Source organism: Trichoderma ghanense (assembly GCF_004382785.1).
Source record: "Trichoderma ghanense strain CCMA-1212 chromosome Unknown scaffold_33, whole genome shotgun sequence".
Classification (NCBI taxonomy): domain Eukaryota; kingdom Fungi; phylum Ascomycota; class Sordariomycetes; order Hypocreales; family Hypocreaceae; genus Trichoderma; species Trichoderma ghanense.
This window is the reverse complement of record NW_027395696.1, coordinates 25,795-42,042: the sequence shown is the minus strand read 5'-3', so window position 1 is coordinate 42,042 and position 16,248 is coordinate 25,795. Positions and strand designations below refer to the sequence as shown.

The 16,248-nt window shown below is 54.6% G+C and overlaps 6 protein-coding genes across 6 annotated transcripts; 5 read left to right on the top strand and 1 right to left on the bottom strand.

Annotated features, from left to right (window-relative positions):
• Positions 1–813: 813 nt before the first annotated feature.
• CCMA1212_010841 (uncharacterized protein) lies at positions 814–2,748 on the top strand (the record flags this gene model as incomplete). Its single annotated transcript, XM_073707868.1, has 4 exons — positions 814–900; positions 1,117–2,006; positions 2,065–2,198; positions 2,267–2,748. 4 exons carry the CDS (start codon positions 814–816, stop codon positions 2,746–2,748), a joined length of 1,593 nt encoding a protein of 530 aa, XP_073553621.1.
• Positions 2,749–3,220: 472 nt separating this feature from the next.
• CCMA1212_010840 (Membrane protein TMS1) lies at positions 3,221–4,816 on the top strand (the record flags this gene model as incomplete). The annotated part of the gene is made up of 3 exons (XM_073707867.1): positions 3,221–3,271; positions 3,378–3,457; positions 3,517–4,816. The coding sequence occupies 3 exons, from the start codon at positions 3,221–3,223 to the stop codon at positions 4,814–4,816; spliced, it is 1,431 nt and encodes a 476-aa protein (XP_073553622.1).
• A 506-nt stretch (positions 4,817–5,322) lies between these two features.
• CCMA1212_010839 (Mannan polymerase II complex ANP1 subunit) lies at positions 5,323–7,605 on the bottom strand (the record flags this gene model as incomplete). Its single annotated transcript, XM_073707866.1, has 6 exons — positions 5,323–5,550; positions 5,619–5,714; positions 5,778–6,097; positions 6,161–6,840; positions 6,930–7,024; positions 7,597–7,605. 6 exons carry the CDS (start codon positions 7,603–7,605, stop codon positions 5,323–5,325), a joined length of 1,428 nt encoding a protein of 475 aa, XP_073553637.1.
• A 296-nt stretch (positions 7,606–7,901) lies between these two features.
• CCMA1212_010838 (Adenylyl cyclase-associated protein) lies at positions 7,902–9,738 on the top strand (the record flags this gene model as incomplete). The annotated part of the gene is made up of 5 exons (XM_073707865.1): positions 7,902–7,948; positions 8,007–8,253; positions 8,325–8,647; positions 8,710–9,235; positions 9,295–9,738. 5 exons carry the CDS (start codon positions 7,902–7,904, stop codon positions 9,736–9,738), a joined length of 1,587 nt encoding a protein of 528 aa, XP_073553636.1.
• Positions 9,739–10,571: 833 nt separating this feature from the next.
• CCMA1212_010837 (uncharacterized protein) lies at positions 10,572–11,972 on the top strand (the record flags this gene model as incomplete). The annotated part of the gene is made up of 2 exons (XM_073707864.1): positions 10,572–11,819; positions 11,901–11,972. The coding sequence occupies 2 exons, from the start codon at positions 10,572–10,574 to the stop codon at positions 11,970–11,972; spliced, it is 1,320 nt and encodes a 439-aa protein (XP_073553645.1).
• A 2,242-nt stretch (positions 11,973–14,214) lies between these two features.
• On the top strand, positions 14,215–16,068 carry CCMA1212_010836 (Vacuolar cation/proton exchanger 2; the record flags this gene model as incomplete). The annotated part of the gene is made up of 3 exons (XM_073707863.1): positions 14,215–14,659; positions 14,823–15,168; positions 15,267–16,068. The coding sequence occupies 3 exons, from the start codon at positions 14,215–14,217 to the stop codon at positions 16,066–16,068; spliced, it is 1,593 nt and encodes a 530-aa protein (XP_073553644.1).
• Between the last annotated feature and the right edge of the window lie 180 nt (positions 16,069–16,248).

Below are 16,248 nucleotides of genomic sequence, written 5' to 3'. Positions count from 1 at the left end.
TATCCACGGCATCAGGTACCTAAGGCAGCCGTTGTGGCAGTCTTATTCATCCTGAACCAGCCATGTTGAGAAAGCCCACAAACTCTGTTGATTACCGAACGCCCTCTTTTGTGATAGCCGACATTTTGAATCTTTTAGCGACGACTCTCTTCGGTGCAAGTGAAGGATTCTATCATCACAATCGATTATTCACAAGGACAAGAAGTCGAGATGCATCAGCAGTACGACGTATTATGTCGTAGCTCGTTGAAAGCCTCTTAACGATTAAGGGAGGATTACGCCATGATGAAAAGACACCTACTAGGTAGGTACCTAGGTACCTAGTACTGTACATCTGCGAGGAGAAGAAGCCGGCCCGATATGGCCTAGTGGATGCATGCAAGTTGGGGGTTCCCGCGGACCTGGGCTTATCATGATCGCGGCTTCATCCACACCTGTCACCTCTCTCCAAGAGGGTCTCGACAGTACAACTGTCTGACAGTGCAACAGCACCCCCCCAGTTTGATACATATTGCGCTGCAAGCCACCATGTCATATCTTCCCTGATTTGCTTCTCGCCTTGGGTATTGCCATATTCTTCATCTTCTGCTTATCCCGAATCCCTGCTCAGGGGCGCTGCGAAGCAGTCTCATGACCCAACTCTCGAGCCCTTGTTGCGCGTTTGCTTCCCAAGCCACGCAGACCATCGCTGCCCCATAGAAGCAAGGTGCCGACCAGTGCGGAACAAAGAAATATTGATCTTCTAGAGGCTCGATCTCTGCCTTTGAGCTCATAGCAACTTCTCCCGATCCTCCTCATCCGAAAGATCTCAGTATGCACCAGCAAGACCGAGACGCTCACCGTGGGCGGCTAATCGCCACGGTCGCTGCAACTGTCATCTCCCTGGCTTGCGGCACAAACGTGAGACACCACCGTTGCCCTCTTCCTTTGTTCACCATCTGTGGCATCACACATTACATTGATTTGGCCCTGCCGGCTTTCCCCCATGTCCCTGAGGCGGGAGGTTCAGTCATGGGCCCATCTCCTCTCTCTTTTTCTCATTTTTCTCACCCGCCATGAAAGCACGAAAGCGAAAATAGATGAAGAGTGTCAACTGACTCCGAGATCGCAACGCAGTATGTCTATTCCGCATGGGCGCCCCAGTTCGCCGAGAGGTTGCGGCTCTCTACCACGGAGAGCAACTTGATCGGCCTCTTCGGCAACCTGGGCATGTACACGCTGGGCATTCCCATCGGCATGTTTGTGGATGAGCGTGGATCAAGGCCTGCTGTCCTTGCTGGCGCCTTTCTGCTGGCCATCGGCTATGCCCCTCTCTGCATCTCCTTTGAGAAAGCCGCGGGCTCCGTCCCTGTGCTCTGCTTCTTCTCCTACCTGACCGGCCTGGGCGGCTGCATGGCCTTCGCAGGCGCAGTCAAGACATCTGCGCTCAACTGGCCAACCCATCGAGGCACGGCGACGGCCTTCCCGCTGGCAGCTTTCGGGCTCAGCGCCTTTTTCTTCTCCTTCGTCGGAGCCGTCTTCTTCCCGGGGAGCACCAGCTCCTTCCTGATGCTGCTGGCATGGGGCGCCTTTGGTCTTACTTTCTCGGGCTACTTCTTCTTGAAGGTATACCCTCGCGTCTCCTACCAGGAGGTGCCCAGTGAGGCGTCGGAGTCACAACCACCCGCTCGACAGAGGGCGCGCAGCATAACCGAACCTGGTACGTCATCCAACCCCGATGCCGTTCACCCAATTCCAGGCACATCATCCCGGGCCTCTTCAGCATCCGACGCCAGTCGCGCCGCTATCTCCAGTGACACCGAAGCTGGTGATGATATCCTGATTAATGAGACATTGCCCTTGATTCCCGACGTTGTCACCGCCGACATAATTGGGGGCAGTAGTGTTGATCAAGACGTGTCTCATCGAGTAGATATACGGGGATGGAAGCTCTTGTTCTGCCTGGACTTTTGGCAGCTATTCGCCATCATGGCAATCCTCGCTGGGACTGGCCTTATGACCATCAAGTATGTCCTCATATGTCCTCATGTCCTCTTTGTGTTGACCAAACTAACATGCTGTCAGTAACATTGGAAATGACGCCAATGCTCTTTGGAGACATTACAACCCCTCGGTCGATGAGCCGTTTCTGGTCAGCCATCAGCAAATCCACGTGTCCATTCTCTCCGTCTTCAACTTTGTAGGACGACTGCTGAGCGGTAAGCCCACAGCAGCCACGATATATGTCCTCTTTCCTAAGAAGCAGCTTGACTAACACATCTCACAGGCATTGGTTCGGATTATCTGGTCAAAAGTCTCCATGCCAGCCGCATCTGGTGCCTCGCCGTCGCTTGTGGCGTTTTTCTCCTGGCTCAAGTCTGCGCCTTACAGATTGAGATGCCTCAGAAACTGGTATTCGTCTCAGGCCTTTCCGGCTTGGCGTATGGCGGCCTTTTCGGCGTCTTCCCCTCCATCGTCGCCGAGACGTTTGGCATTCGCGGGCTGAGCCAGAACTGGGGATTCATGATGCTGGCCCCCGTTGCCTCTGGAAACGTTTTCAATCTGCTGTATGGAAGGATCTACGATCACCACAGCGTCGTCGAGCCTGATGGCACGAGATCCTGCGACGACGGCATCGCATGTTACCGTACGGCTTATGCGGTTACCTCAACCGCGTGCGCCCTTGGATTGTTCATCACCTTGTACATAATTCACTACCAGAGGGTTCAGTATCTGAAAGCGAAGGACAAATTAGAGGAGGAAGACTAAATGTCTGTACAATGACTAGAAGGTGCCCGGTATAGAGGTCAGGATGCGGGTTCTGTGGGCAATCTACAGCGAGCCCATGATGGGGGTACGCTCTTGGATTCAACTGTTCAAGTATTAGATTCTTGACATTGATAGCAACTAGCAAATACAACTGAAATATTGATTATTGATTGTTTGGCATTGTACCTGGACTGCATACCATTTCCGTCCTGATGACTTTCGAGTGAGTGAGCTTGCAGTTATGCATTTAAGCGACCTTTGATCGCGGTGCGCCTAACCGCATATGGGCAGTTATGTCATCCTGGATCTTCCCAGGTCACGGGCACCTTCGTCAGTTCTCCGTATCTTGACCTGGGACGCATCATCCTGTTTCAGATCTTCAGTGAACGCCAACGACATCGAGCGCATTCATCGCGCGTCTGCGATTCTCCCCCTTGCTCTTCAGGATTGAGCTGTCTTGATCCTCCACATCATGGGCGCTCTTCTTTCCCTGCCGCTTCTCGCGGTACCCAGCGTGAGCACGGTATGTTCCCATCTGCTTTGCGCCATGGAAAACGACGCTCGAGCCTTGATAAAACGCCTAGAGCAACCTGTTTGTCGACTTTGGCTTGCTGACCTGCGTCATGTAGATAGTATCGTGCTTTGCCAGCTGCTGCGGCGCGGCAACATGCTCCATGGTCTGCAGCGCATGTGGCAAATGCGGCAACAGGTACGGAATCGATATCATGCTCGCCAAGCCCTCTGATGGCTTCGCTGACAGTTTCGCAGCATAGCTACGCGCATCGCCTACGCTCTTCTCCTCCTCGTCAACTCGATCTTAGCATGGATCATGCTCACCGATTGGGCCATAGAGAAACTCCAGCATCTCGCCCTTGACTACGTCAAAATCAACTGCCCAACGGGACAGTGCTATGGATGGCTCGCCGCGCATCGAATCAACTTTGCCCTCGGGCTTCTGCACCTCATCTTCGCCGGTCTTCTCTTTGGCGTCAGATCCTCCAAGAGCCCGCGAGCCGCTATTCAAAATGGCTACTGGGGTCCCAAGATCATTGCTTGGCTGGCACTGATCGTCATGTCTTTCCTCATTCCAGACAGGTTCTTCATGTTCTGGGGAAATTATGTCTCTTTCGCCGCTGCCATGCTCTTCCTCGTCCTCGGCCTCATTCTCCTCGTTGATCTGGCGCACACCTGGGCTGAGTACTGTCTGGCGCAGATTGAGGAGACCGATTCCAGGTTCTGGCGCTTCGTCCTCGTGGGCTCAACGTTGGGCATGTACCTGGCGTCGATTGCCATGACGGTGGTTCAGTACATCTTTTTCGCCCAGGGAGGTTGCACCATGAACCAGGCCGCCATCACCGTCAACCTCCTTCTCTGGATCATCATCTCCATCGTGTCGATCAATCCCACGGTTCAGGAATACAACCCCAAAGCTGGCTTGGCCCAGGCCGCAATGGTCGCAGTATACTGCACCTATCTGACGATGTCAGCTGTTTCTATGGAGCCGGATGACAAGAACTGCAACCCCCTGGTGCGCGCTCAGGGGACAAGGACCACGTCCGTCGTCATCGGAGCCATTGTGACAATGCTCACTGTTGCTTACACTACCACCCGTGCGGCTACCCAAAGCCTTGGACTGGGAGGCAGCGGTGACGGTATTCGACTGCCAGAAGATGACGAACACGATTTGGTTACGCAGCAGCCTATGGAACGCCGTGCCATGAGGGCAGAGGTTCTGCGTCGTGCTGTCGAGGAGGGCAGTCTGCCGGCGGATGCGCTATTGTCAGACGACGAGAGCGATGACGGCGGAGATCACCCTCACGATGACGAGAGATCCAGCACTCAGTACAACTACTCAATGTTCCACATCATATTCTTCCTGGCCACGGCATGGGTTTCAACACTGCTCACGCTCAATTACGAAGAGGCCACTCGAGACGGCCAATTTGCCACGGTTGGCCGCACCTACGGTGCCAGCTGGGTTAAGATTGTCAGCGCTTGGATCTGCCACGGCATGTATATCTGGACTCTTGTTGCGCCTATTCTTCTTCCCGATCGGTTCGATAATTAGACCCCTTGGCGGGAGTCGATGCAACTCCACCGAAGTATCTCCCGTGTCCAGGCTGCAAAAGGGGCTCGATGGAAGCAGGATACTATATGCCTTGAAAACAATCAGGCTTCCTGAGAGACATCGTATCTCTACCCGTTCAGTGCCTTTCCAATGACAGAAGGCTGCACTGCTTGATTAGCTGTTACATCGCGCCACTATAAACGAGCCACGGGCAGCCAACCAGTCTCGTCGAGTCGTGGAGGGAGAAAGTGCCTCTTCCGTTTGTCCCACCATGGCTGCATCGGAATCTTTCAAGCGACGGAGTTCAGTGCTTATCGTATTGGATCATTAGGGAATTGTGGATTTTGATTTTCGTTCTGGTATGCGTTTATTAAGTTAAGAGTTTGCTTATTGCTGGCGATGACCCCCTGAGGGGGGGCCGAGATGTATGCTGCATCCGTATATATGGGAAATCCGTAACGGCGCGAAATAAATTCGATTTTACTCCAAAATGATCCAAGCCATGCTCAGTTCTTTTGCCCTTCTATAGCCCCCGCGGCCTTTGCGGCTGCGCCCTGGTTCAACCCAGCAGCCTCTTTATCGCTTCCGCGATCCTGCAATTTGAGATCCTGCATCTGCTGCTTGTCCTGCTCCCACTGGCTGTTGGCATCACCAAACTCTTCTTTGATCTGCGCTTCCTTCTTCTTCCTCTCTTCTTCTTCCTTTTCGCGAGCAATTCGTTCTCTTTCCATTTCCTGCAGTGAAGATGTCATTAGCAAAAAGCTGACTTACTTTACGTTATGAGATTTAAAGAATCACTTACCTCCATATGCTTGATATCGTCAACACTAGGTTCGTACAAATGCCAAATAGTATAATGCGGCAGCCCAACAACAGAAAAGCGCATACGCTTCGCCATCTAGAACAAACTGTCAGAACAAACTCTCCCTGCAAATCTCAAGCGCAGCATGACTCGACTCACCTTGCCGAAACCCTCCGTTTCAGCGTGCTTTTCGAAGCTAAACGCCGGGAAATGAACGCCAGCGCGGAACACTTTGGCTTTGGCCAGGATACTGACGCCGCCAACTCCGTCGATTTCCATTTCCATATCAGGGTCGCCGTAGGGGTCGCGCAGGTAGGCAAGATGCGGCCTCCAGGTGGCGTACTCGGCGTAGCCCTCGACAATAACGGCGTCTTCGTCCAAAGTGTCGGCCAGCGCGAGCGCGGTTTCGGATTCTTGCCACGAGTTCAGATCGTAGGGCTGCTCGCCGCCGAGCCAGTCCGGAAGGGGACGCCAGACGTCTAGAAGATACTGTCAGTGTACGAACAGACAAACTTGGATCCGGAGTCCCAGGGCAGACGTACTAGGAACAATGACGTCCTTGTTGTGCCTCATCAGATCCTCCAAAATGGTAAATGGTGCGGTTTCGACATCCACATCACGCCAGTATACCCAAGAATGGTACGGCCGCAGAGCGGCGCTGAGAAGCCAATTGCGCGCCTGGGCCATGAGCTTTCTGCGGCTCGCCTGAGCAGCGAATCCATGACGGCTTTCCACGTCCTGGTTCACCTTTTGGCCGAAATCCTTCTCAATGATGGAGATTTCTCCGTATGGTTGCTTGGGGTCCGGATCGGCCTGGATGGCCTCCAGATGTTCCGTCAGGGATTCCAGCGTGTGGTCCTTGGAGTCGGAGACGAGGAACGCAAGATCGATCAGGTTGTGAGGGTACGTAAAGTTCTTCAGATGGGAGAAGAACATGGGCAAGTGCTGCTCGGCATCTCGAAGAGGGACGCAGAGGAGGATACGCTCCTCGCGCTCCCAGCCGCGCGCGGTGCCCTGGACGTTGGAGAGATCATAGTATCGGACCGTTTCGAGCTTCAGGTCATCGTATCCGGACAGGATGCCGAGCGAGATGAGGGAGGCGACGGACTTGGGCTGGCCGCACCAGAGGACGAGGACGAGAATGACGACGACTGCTATTCCGACGCGGATCGCTGTCCTCTTGCGTTTCCTGTGGGGAGGCAGCGTGGCCCTTGGCTGGAATCTGCGGGCAAAAGGCTGGTTAGCTGGCACGCCCAATTGGTGTGTGTGTAGATGCTCGTGCAAAGCCTGAAGGCGGACGAATATGCGCACCTATGGGGGGAAATCTCGAAGGTGTCGGCACGCGGATATCCATTCGAAAAGCCGCTTGAGTGATGCCGTGGCATCATGATGGAAGCGTAGGCGTGCTTTTATGAAAACATCTATGTTCTCCTGCGTATCGGTCGCGCTCTTGCACGCGGGGCGGCTTCTACCACCTGCGTGACTGGGACTTTGGATAGAATCGCGGGCTGGTGGTTTGGTGGCAAGGCAGGGAGGCAGTAGCCCGAGCGAAATGTAACGTGTTGGAGTGGCCTCGTATTTGATTGATTGTCCAGCGAAAGACCCCTTGATCCCTCTTTGGCGGCCAAATCTACGAAAAAGTGCTAGCTCGAATCTGCAACATCTCTCGCAAAAATTCACCCAGATAGGCGATGAAAATGGCACCTGTTTTTAGCTGCAATCACTGGATGGCTCATGAAATCAAAGATAATATTCGCAGAAATAATTACATATGAAATGAAAATTTTACAAAATTCAAGTATATATGTAGGCAGATATATTAGATAACTAGGTAGGTACAAGATGTCACTGAAACCTCCAAAGTCCCCGTGGTCAGCGATTGCTTTTGCAGCCGGACCAGGCATCCAGGTATCTTATACCTCGACCAGCTTCGGATAAAAGATCTTCAGGCTCCCAAATAGCTGCCTGTCTCAAGTACCTCCTGCATGGAGTGGGGGAGCCTTGGAGATGGATTCTCCATTGTTCCAGGTATTCGCTACCTGGCACTAGCGCCACCTACGAACCCCTCCAAAGGAGTTTCAGGCAATGATTTAGGCGGTGCCGCCAATCAGCAAGCTATCGCGTACTTAAGCTACTGCTGGACCAGGAGTTCGTCACTGTCGTTGCGGCCACGAACAGCGTATAATCCTCGTGTGTTTCTTTGTCTTTGTTCAACATCCACAGCAAGCTGCCGCATTTCCCGTCTGATCGTTTACGCGAAAATCACTCTTTAACGTCGCCGCCATGGCTGCCCCAAGTAACATGCACAACCTCACAACCCTCATCAAACGGTATTTGGATGCCCCGTCATCCCCCGATTGTCCTCCAGCCTGGCTGATATTCTGGCAGACTTGAAGCCGCGACCTCACGCCTCGAAGACATCGCGTCGTCAACGGAGCTTCCCAAAGATGTCCCCGGCCTTGGACAGCCTGCGACTCCCTCATCGGAATCGGCTGTGGCACCACCAGCCCCGGCCCTCGAAGAGCCTCAGGAGGCGCTGCCCGAGTCGGTAGAGGACTTCGACAATTTTCTCAACACCAGCCTTGCCAAATATGTCAAGCTCAGCAACCAGCTGGGAGGAGCTGTTGCCCAACAAGTCTGTCTCTCCCTCCTCAACACTTCACCCCGACGGACCAGGAGAGCTAACCTTGTTGCGCTACTATGCAGGCCGCCGAGGTCCTCAGGGGGTTTCAGGAACAGCGCAAGTTCCTGCTCATCGCTTCCAAGGCTGCGAAGCCGTCTACCTCTGGATCAAGCTTGGTCGTGTACCAGAATCTGCTGAAGCCCATTACGGAAGCCCTCATGGCCGCGACTGAGATTAAGGACAACAACCGACCCGATCCAATGTATAGCAACCTGAGCGCCGTTGCAGATGGAATCATGGTTCTGGGCTGGGTTACCATTGACCACCGTCCTTACAACCATGTCGAAGAGTCCTTGAGCGCTGCGCAATTCTTCGGCAACAGGGTTCTCAAGGAGCAGAAGGACAAGTATGCTCAGTCTCCAGGCCAGGCATGACGATCACGCATGCTAACTATATCATGTGCTACAGCGATGTCAGACAGGTTGAGTGGGTACAGGCGTTCTACCAGATCTTCCATGACCTCGGCGACTACATTAAACAGCATCACCCGTCAGGCGTGGCTTGGAACCCACGAGGAGAGCCTGCCGAGGAAGTTGCAAAGTCTCTGGATTCCAGCAAAGAATCACAGCGGCCCCCTGCCATCGCCGGCCCTTCTGCCGGCGGCGCTCCCCCTCCCCCTCCCCCGCCTCCGCCACCCGGCCCGGCCCCTGTACTGGACATCGGGGCTGATTCCGCAAAGCCATCTGCGGGAGGGCCTGCTGGGGGCTTCGGGGCCGTGTTTTCCGAGCTCAATCGAGGCGAGGATGTCACCAAGGGCCTGCGTAAGGTGGACAGGTCAGAGATGACGCACAAGAACCCGGCTCTGCGCGCGGGATCCACAGTCTCGGACGGCGCCAGAGCAAAGAGCCCCGTTCCCGGCAAGAAGCCCAAGCCTGAGAGCATGAGAGCCAAGAAGCCTGCCCGGAAGGTTCTTGAGGCCAACAAGTGGACTGTCGTATGTGACCCTGCCGATGGACACGGCGAGATCGTTGTGCACTGACTCGATGATTGCAGGAAAACTACGAAAAGGAGGCTCAGCCCGTGGAGATCGAGGCATCCCTCACCCACTCCGTGCTGATTAGCAGATGCAACAACACCACCGTCATTATCAAGGGCAAGGCAAACCAAGTCACGGTCGAGAACTCCACTCGGCTGTCTCTCGTCGTTGACTCTCTGGTCTCTACCGTGGACGTGGTCAAGGCAAACAACTTTGCACTCCAGGTCCTCGGCACGGTGCCAACCGTCATGCTCGACCAGGTTGACAGCGCGCAGGTCTATCTCAGCAAGGAGAGCACAAGCACCAAGCTGTTCACCAGCAAGAGCGACGGCATCAATCTGAACGTCTTGGCCGGACCCGAGGACGACTACAAGGAGGTGCCGCTGCCCTCTCAGATCTGCCACTACTACAGCGAGGAGAAGGGCGAGTTGGTGAGCGAGATCGTGGCCCATGCCGGCTAAGGAGCAGCTGGATGGAAGACCTTTCGGACTGACTAAGGATGGTATATACGGACCATATACATACACCACTACCTATATCCACGTAGAGACTAGAGTTGAATACGGCTTCATTGATTCCACATAGAAAACAGCCCAAATTGCTGTTGATCAACTGTATCCGAATCACAGCTCTTCTGTTTCAATTATCATTTGAGAGCACAAATAACAATCACACTTATCCTCCCAGCACTGATAGCGTTAATTCGCTACCCCTGTGGAACGTGGGTTGGTGAGGTCCGGTGCTGACTCACTACTCCGCATTTCCCGTCTTCCGTTACGCGCCTCGGGTAAAGCGCGGCAAAACGCCACCCCCGGAAAAATGCCGATGGTGTGATTTGTGCTTGCGCGGGTCAGGCTGCCGGTATCGCAGCGCTACACCGGATGGGGCAATGCAGCCCCTCTAACTTGTCATTCTCCAGATGATTGCGACTTCACCGGTTGGGCCAATTGCCTCCCCACAGCGCCGATGCTGGTTTCCTTCTTGCTGAAGCATCCAAACCTTTGATTTTCCCTCTTGATTCTTTCTCCTCTTCTTCTCTATTCCGGAACAAGGAGAAGCTTGAAACATCAATTCCACCGCCCATCTTACACCAGCGCGGCGACTTGTAGGATTCTCTGTTACCAACCAACCAATTCTCTCATACTGGGCATTGCCTGTCGGGCTGTACGGGGACTGCACAGTATATGCTGTAGTACCTCGTCAGACAAACCGCGGCCAGACAGACGATTGTCGCATCTCCTCATTGCAATCTTCTTCTCCGATATCTCCTTCTCTCTATCCTCATATATCCAACATGGCAGCTCCCTTTGCCGACGGCCAACCCGGCAAGTCTGCCAGTCCCCTTCAGCGTCTCGACCTCGACGGCCACAACCTCCCGCCTTCACCGGCGCCATCAAGTCCTCGAAACGGACGACGCCGCTATGCTCTCGCGACGGAGCTTGTATACACCGAGGGCAAGGACCAATATGGCGCTTCCAGCACGCCCATCTATCAGTCTGCGACGTTCAAGCAGACCTCTGCCAGCGGTGGCCAGCAGGAGTACGACTATACGAGATCTGGCAACCCTACACGCACCCACCTTGAGCGTCACCTCGCCAAGATCATGAATGCCAACCGTGCACTGGCTGTCAGCTCCGGAATGGGTGCCCTCGACGTCATCTCGCGACTCCTGCGTCCTGGCGACGAGGTCATCACGGGCGACGACCTCTACGGCGGCACACATCGATTGCTCACATACCTGGCGACCAACCAGCAGATTGTCGTGCACCACGTCGACACAACAGACGTCAACGCGGTCAAGGAGCGCCTGTCAGAAAAGACGACTATGGTTCTCCTCGAGACGCCCACAAACCCCTTGATCAAGATCGTGGATATCCCATCAATCGCGCGGCTGGCGCACGAGGTCAATGAAAAGGCTCTCGTCGTGGTCGACAACACGATGCTCTCCCCCATGCTCTTCAACCCTCTCGACGTCGGCGCAGATATTGTGTATGAGTCGGGAACAAAATATCTCTCTGGCCACCACGACATCATGGCCGGTGTGATTGCCTGCAACGATGCGGCAATTGGCGATAAGCTATACTTTACAATCAACTCCACGGGCTGTGGACTGTCGCCCAACGACTCCTTCCTCCTTATGAGGGGAGTGAAGACGCTAGCTATCCGCATGGAAAAGCAGCAGGCCAACGCCCAGGCAATTGCCGAGTTCCTGGAGGCACATGGGTTCCGAGTGCGGTACCCTGGTCTCAAGTCTCACCCGCAGTATGACCTGCATTGGGCTACTGCCAGAGGAGCTGGAGCCGTCTTGTCATTCGAGACTGGCGACCCGGCCATCTCGCAGCGCATCGTCGAGGCGACCCGTCTGTGGACCATCAGCGTCAGCTTTGGGTGCGTGAACAGCCTGATTAGCATGCCTTGCCAGATGAGCCACGCCAGCATCGACGCCAAGACGCGAAGAGAACGGCAGATGCCCGAGGATATAATTCGGCTTTGCGTTGGTATTGAGGATGCCAACGATCTGATTGAGGACCTGTCCCGTGCTGTAGGTTTCCGTTTCCCTTTGGCGCTCACCCATTCAGTTTCTTTTGCTGCATGGCCAAATGACTAACTCTGTCTTCCTTAGCTTGTCCAAGCTGGTGCCGTGACGGTCACCCTGGACGGCTTCCATGCCATTGAGCCGGCTCAAACGCCATGAAGGCTGCGCAAGGAAGTAAAGGGGGGGCAGTGAACAGTGACGGATTATGAAGGGTTATTGTCCATTTGCTGCGCGTGTCGAGCCTACAAAGTACACACGGCTTTGGTTCGCAATGGCGCAATCAGGGGTCACCAGTTGTGATATCATAGTACTTAAAAGTGAGCTCTGGGTGAGCTTCCACACCATATGAAAGAACACAGAAGAGAGCAAAAGACATCATTTGTCGGGAAATGGGCCCTTGAATGGCAGAGGAGGGTCTGGCGACAGCAGTTACGGCTACTACCTACTTCATCAACATGACTAGAAGACAGAAAGATGCAAAGACGCAGAGATGCAAAAGACGCTGGCACCATCGGGCGTCCCCATCGGCGACATATCAATGCTACCTCCTCTGCCCCATGAAAAGTTGAGACGTCACCCACTTGTGCTGAGCAGGTTTTTCCTGCTGCCGCTTAGCGCGCCGCATTCCAGTCGCATCACACCCCCGGCGAGAGCGAATAGACAAAGAAAGACGAAGGGTGGGAGGTAAAATTAGAGCTGCGAATAAGGCGCGAGTAGCGCCGAGGCAGCCAACCGGCAGGCTGGGCGCTAAAGCCATGCTTAACTTGTTTTAAGCTCCGTCTTCTTTCCAGGGGGGTTCGAAGCAATTGATTTACAGCACCTCAATTTCTTTTCAGCCAGCCAACTGCGTCGTATTGAGCGCTTCGTTTCACTCAAGGATTTGCTTGCTCGTATTATGAATGGCGAGGGGGGGCATGAAGGAGGATTTGCAGGACCAAGAAAATGAAGCGTGAGAGAGTTGCTTTTTTTCTCTCTTTGCCTGGGGCTGCCCCCCTCAGAGGCCCATACTGTATGCTCCTTCATGCAATCCTTGGGAACGAGCGCCTTGCTTGCTTTCTTGCTCGACACTTGATACTGTATTGAGCTAGGTAAGGTGAGCAAGACAAGTACAACTTGGGCATCCTGTTTGACGATCTTGCGAGAGTCAACTGGCGCTTTGAACTACTCCCGAGTCATCAAATTCTGCCGCTCCACCACGAGCCTTCTGGGGCGGCGGTTAATCAAACAGACACGAGTCTGATGTTCTAGAAGCCAAAGCCGGCTACATTAGTACTGATGATGCGAGGTGTTGCGGCCTGTACCTCAACAACGATTCAGCAATTGCTTGTGTACCCAACGATAAGATACCGGCGGGTGTCCCTAGGGAATATTACACGTCTGAAGCATCTTGCCGTCGGCGACTCCGCCTTTTCATCACCACAGCACAGGAACCATGCAGTCCATCTCGTGCCGCGCGCCACATGTATGTGCGTCCCTCGCATCGATTCCCCTCCAGGGTATCGTATCAACTACCTGTCTTTTTTCTATTTTCTTCCTGCTTTATCCACCCACAACCAAGCTGAGCCGTGTATCCACCTAACCGAGCATGGGCATGGGGGGGCTTCTTAGGGCGGCAGAAACTCTCCATCATCCATGCATGCAGACGGAGTATATGGACAAAGTGCGAGCAGCCTGCGCCTGGGTCTGGATCGATCACGGACTCCAGTCGGTCGAGCTATTCCTTGAAGCCGGCCACCGACATTTTGCAAGGCGGGCGCCCTGATACAGAGTGCTGCCCCTCGCTCACCAGTCAGCTGTGTCCAGTATTACTATTCCTCGCCTGCCAACCTCTTCTGTTNACTATATGTATTTTCCTCCCCCCTCCCCCCCCCGCGGCAACAGGCCCGTCAAATCACAGCTGACGCCTCCCCTGGTGGTGCCAGTCGAGACTACGTATTCCCAGGACTGCCGCGACTGGGTCGGCATCTGCATCTGCAGAGATGCTTCTCTCCACGGAGCCTGGCAGAAGGGCATCGGGGGGGCCACCTGGAGCGTGCCACGTCGTCGAGCCCCCCCTGTGAAGCCCTGCGCCACGACGCCCGTGAAGCCAGAGACTATTAGTATCGCCCACCACCCAGAGCTGAAGCCTGCAGGGTTTTTTTGAGACCAGACACGCTTTAGTTTTGTTCTGCCTCTCTAGCTTGCCAAGCTCCCCTCCGTTTAATATCTTGCCGCCCTGCTGCTAGTCGACATTGCAAGTACTAGCTGTCCTGTCCGTCTGGGCTCCCTCCCACACCTTCTGGGGGAACCTGGCGCTTGCGTTGCATCAGGTTTCAAACAAAGAAGGGACACAGGAGAGAGACACGGGCCCCACTTGAATCAGAGCTCGCTTCGATCCGGTTTGATTGAGTGGTTGAAAGCGATGGCTAGCCCGAGTCATCGCCGCCTCGGCTCGCAGCATCACGGCCAGCAGCGAGGCCTCGTCAACAACGACGCCCTCGAGCCCGGCCCAGCGTACGACCAGTCCTACGGCTCTCGAGAGCGAGACCGAGAGCGTCAGCGAGATCGTGACCGTGACCGTGATCGAGATCGTGACCGAGAGCGTGATCGTGACCGTCATCGTCACCGTGACCGTGAACCAGAGGAGCTCCCTCGTCCATCCACCAGCCACGAGTACAAGCGCACCCGGTGGCGAAGCGAAAAAGGCCACGGCATGAAGCTATTCAGAATCAAGTCCTCCGGCGAGAGCGGCCGCGGTGGCATTCACCCATGGCACTTCTTGCGCATCTGCTTCCGCTCCTCCTGCAAGGCCAGCGCCGCCATCAACGTGCTCTGGCCCATCGTCCCCGTCGCATTGGCTGTTCGATGTAAGTTTGTTGAAATCTTTGTGAAGCTGTGAGGCTCTTCTTGCGAGGGAGCAAGCGCGCCGATTTGCCCATCCAGCCCGTCCGAATTGGCGCCATCTCCAATTTGCTTCCATGCGTCAGAGTTGCTGATTGTCGACGACCGAATTGCTTGGTTTGCGTCTAGATACCCTTCGCGATGACCACACCCTCATCTTCATTCTCTCCTACATTGCCATGGCACCCTGTGCCAACCTCATCGGATTCGCTGGTCAGGAGTTTGCCCGTAAAGTCCCCCACGTCTTCGGCGTGCTGATTGAGACGACGGTCGGCTCCATTGTCGAAATCATTCTGTTCATGGTTCTGCTGTCCAACAACCAATTCCTCGTCATAAAAGCCGCTATCCTCGGTTCGATTTTAGCCACCATGCTGCTCTGTCTGGGCTTCTGCTTCTTTGTCGGAGGCATCTACCACGAAGAGCAGACCTTCAGCGATACCATCAGTGAGGCCGGTAGCGGTTTGCTCCTCACGGCGTACGTTCCTCCCCCGCCCGCCTCATCTGGCAGCAGGATCCAGCTCCCTCCTCTTCTCGCTTGTCTTTGATGGACACACGACTGACCAGCGATTCTAGGGGTGTTGCGCTGGCTATTCCCACCGTCTTCTCCCACGGCCTCCCCGACGACAGCACGCTGACGACCGAGGAGATTGCTCACAAGACCCTGAGCATATCGCGAATCGTCTCCATTCTCCTCATCATCGCCTACTGCGTCTATGTCTTCTTCCAGGCCCGAACCCACCATGGTATCTACCACGCCATCTTCGAAATGGATGAGGAGCGCGACCGTGACGGCCATAAGGACGCCGCCAAGGACAAGCTCACTATGACCGAGTGCATCGTTGCACTCACCATTGCCGTGACTCTTGTCACCTTGATCGCCATCACTCTCGTCTTGCAGATCGAACACATCATCGAAAAGTCAAAGGTGTCCGATGCGTTCATGGGTCTTATCCTGGTTCCCCTGGTCGAGAAGTTTGCCGAGCACATCACGGCCATTGACGAAGCGTGGGACAACCAGATGAACTTTGCCCTGTCTCACGTCCTGGGTGCCACCCTTCAGACTGCGCTCTTCAATGCCCCCCTGGTCGTCATTGTTGGTTGGGGATGCGGCAAGCTCCTGGACCTGGAGTTTGGCATCTTTGATTTGGTCATGCTCTTCCTAGCCATCTTGACTGTCGGTCGCTTCTTGCAGGATCAAAAGAGCAACTATCTCGAGGGCTTCCTTCTGGTGACTCTGTACGTGGCAGTCGCGGTTTCTGCCTTTTACTATCCCAACCCGCCGCATGCTGAGGGTGCCGGTGCTGTGGGTGGTGAGGGTGATCATGGAGGCGCTGTGTCTGGCGAAGGCGGCCATGAAAAGTTCCGGTTCTTCTAACACGGAATAAAGGCTTCGCAGTGCCAGCATTGCCGCTTGCAAGCTAGAAATTGCTCGCGGCTCATGATACTCTACACTCGTGGGAGTTCTAGGGAGAAGGGATGTTGACAGAATTCGGTCTAGACAACCATGCATAGCGCTGGAAGGAAAGGAGGATTGGGAAGCTTGTATAGCGGGTTC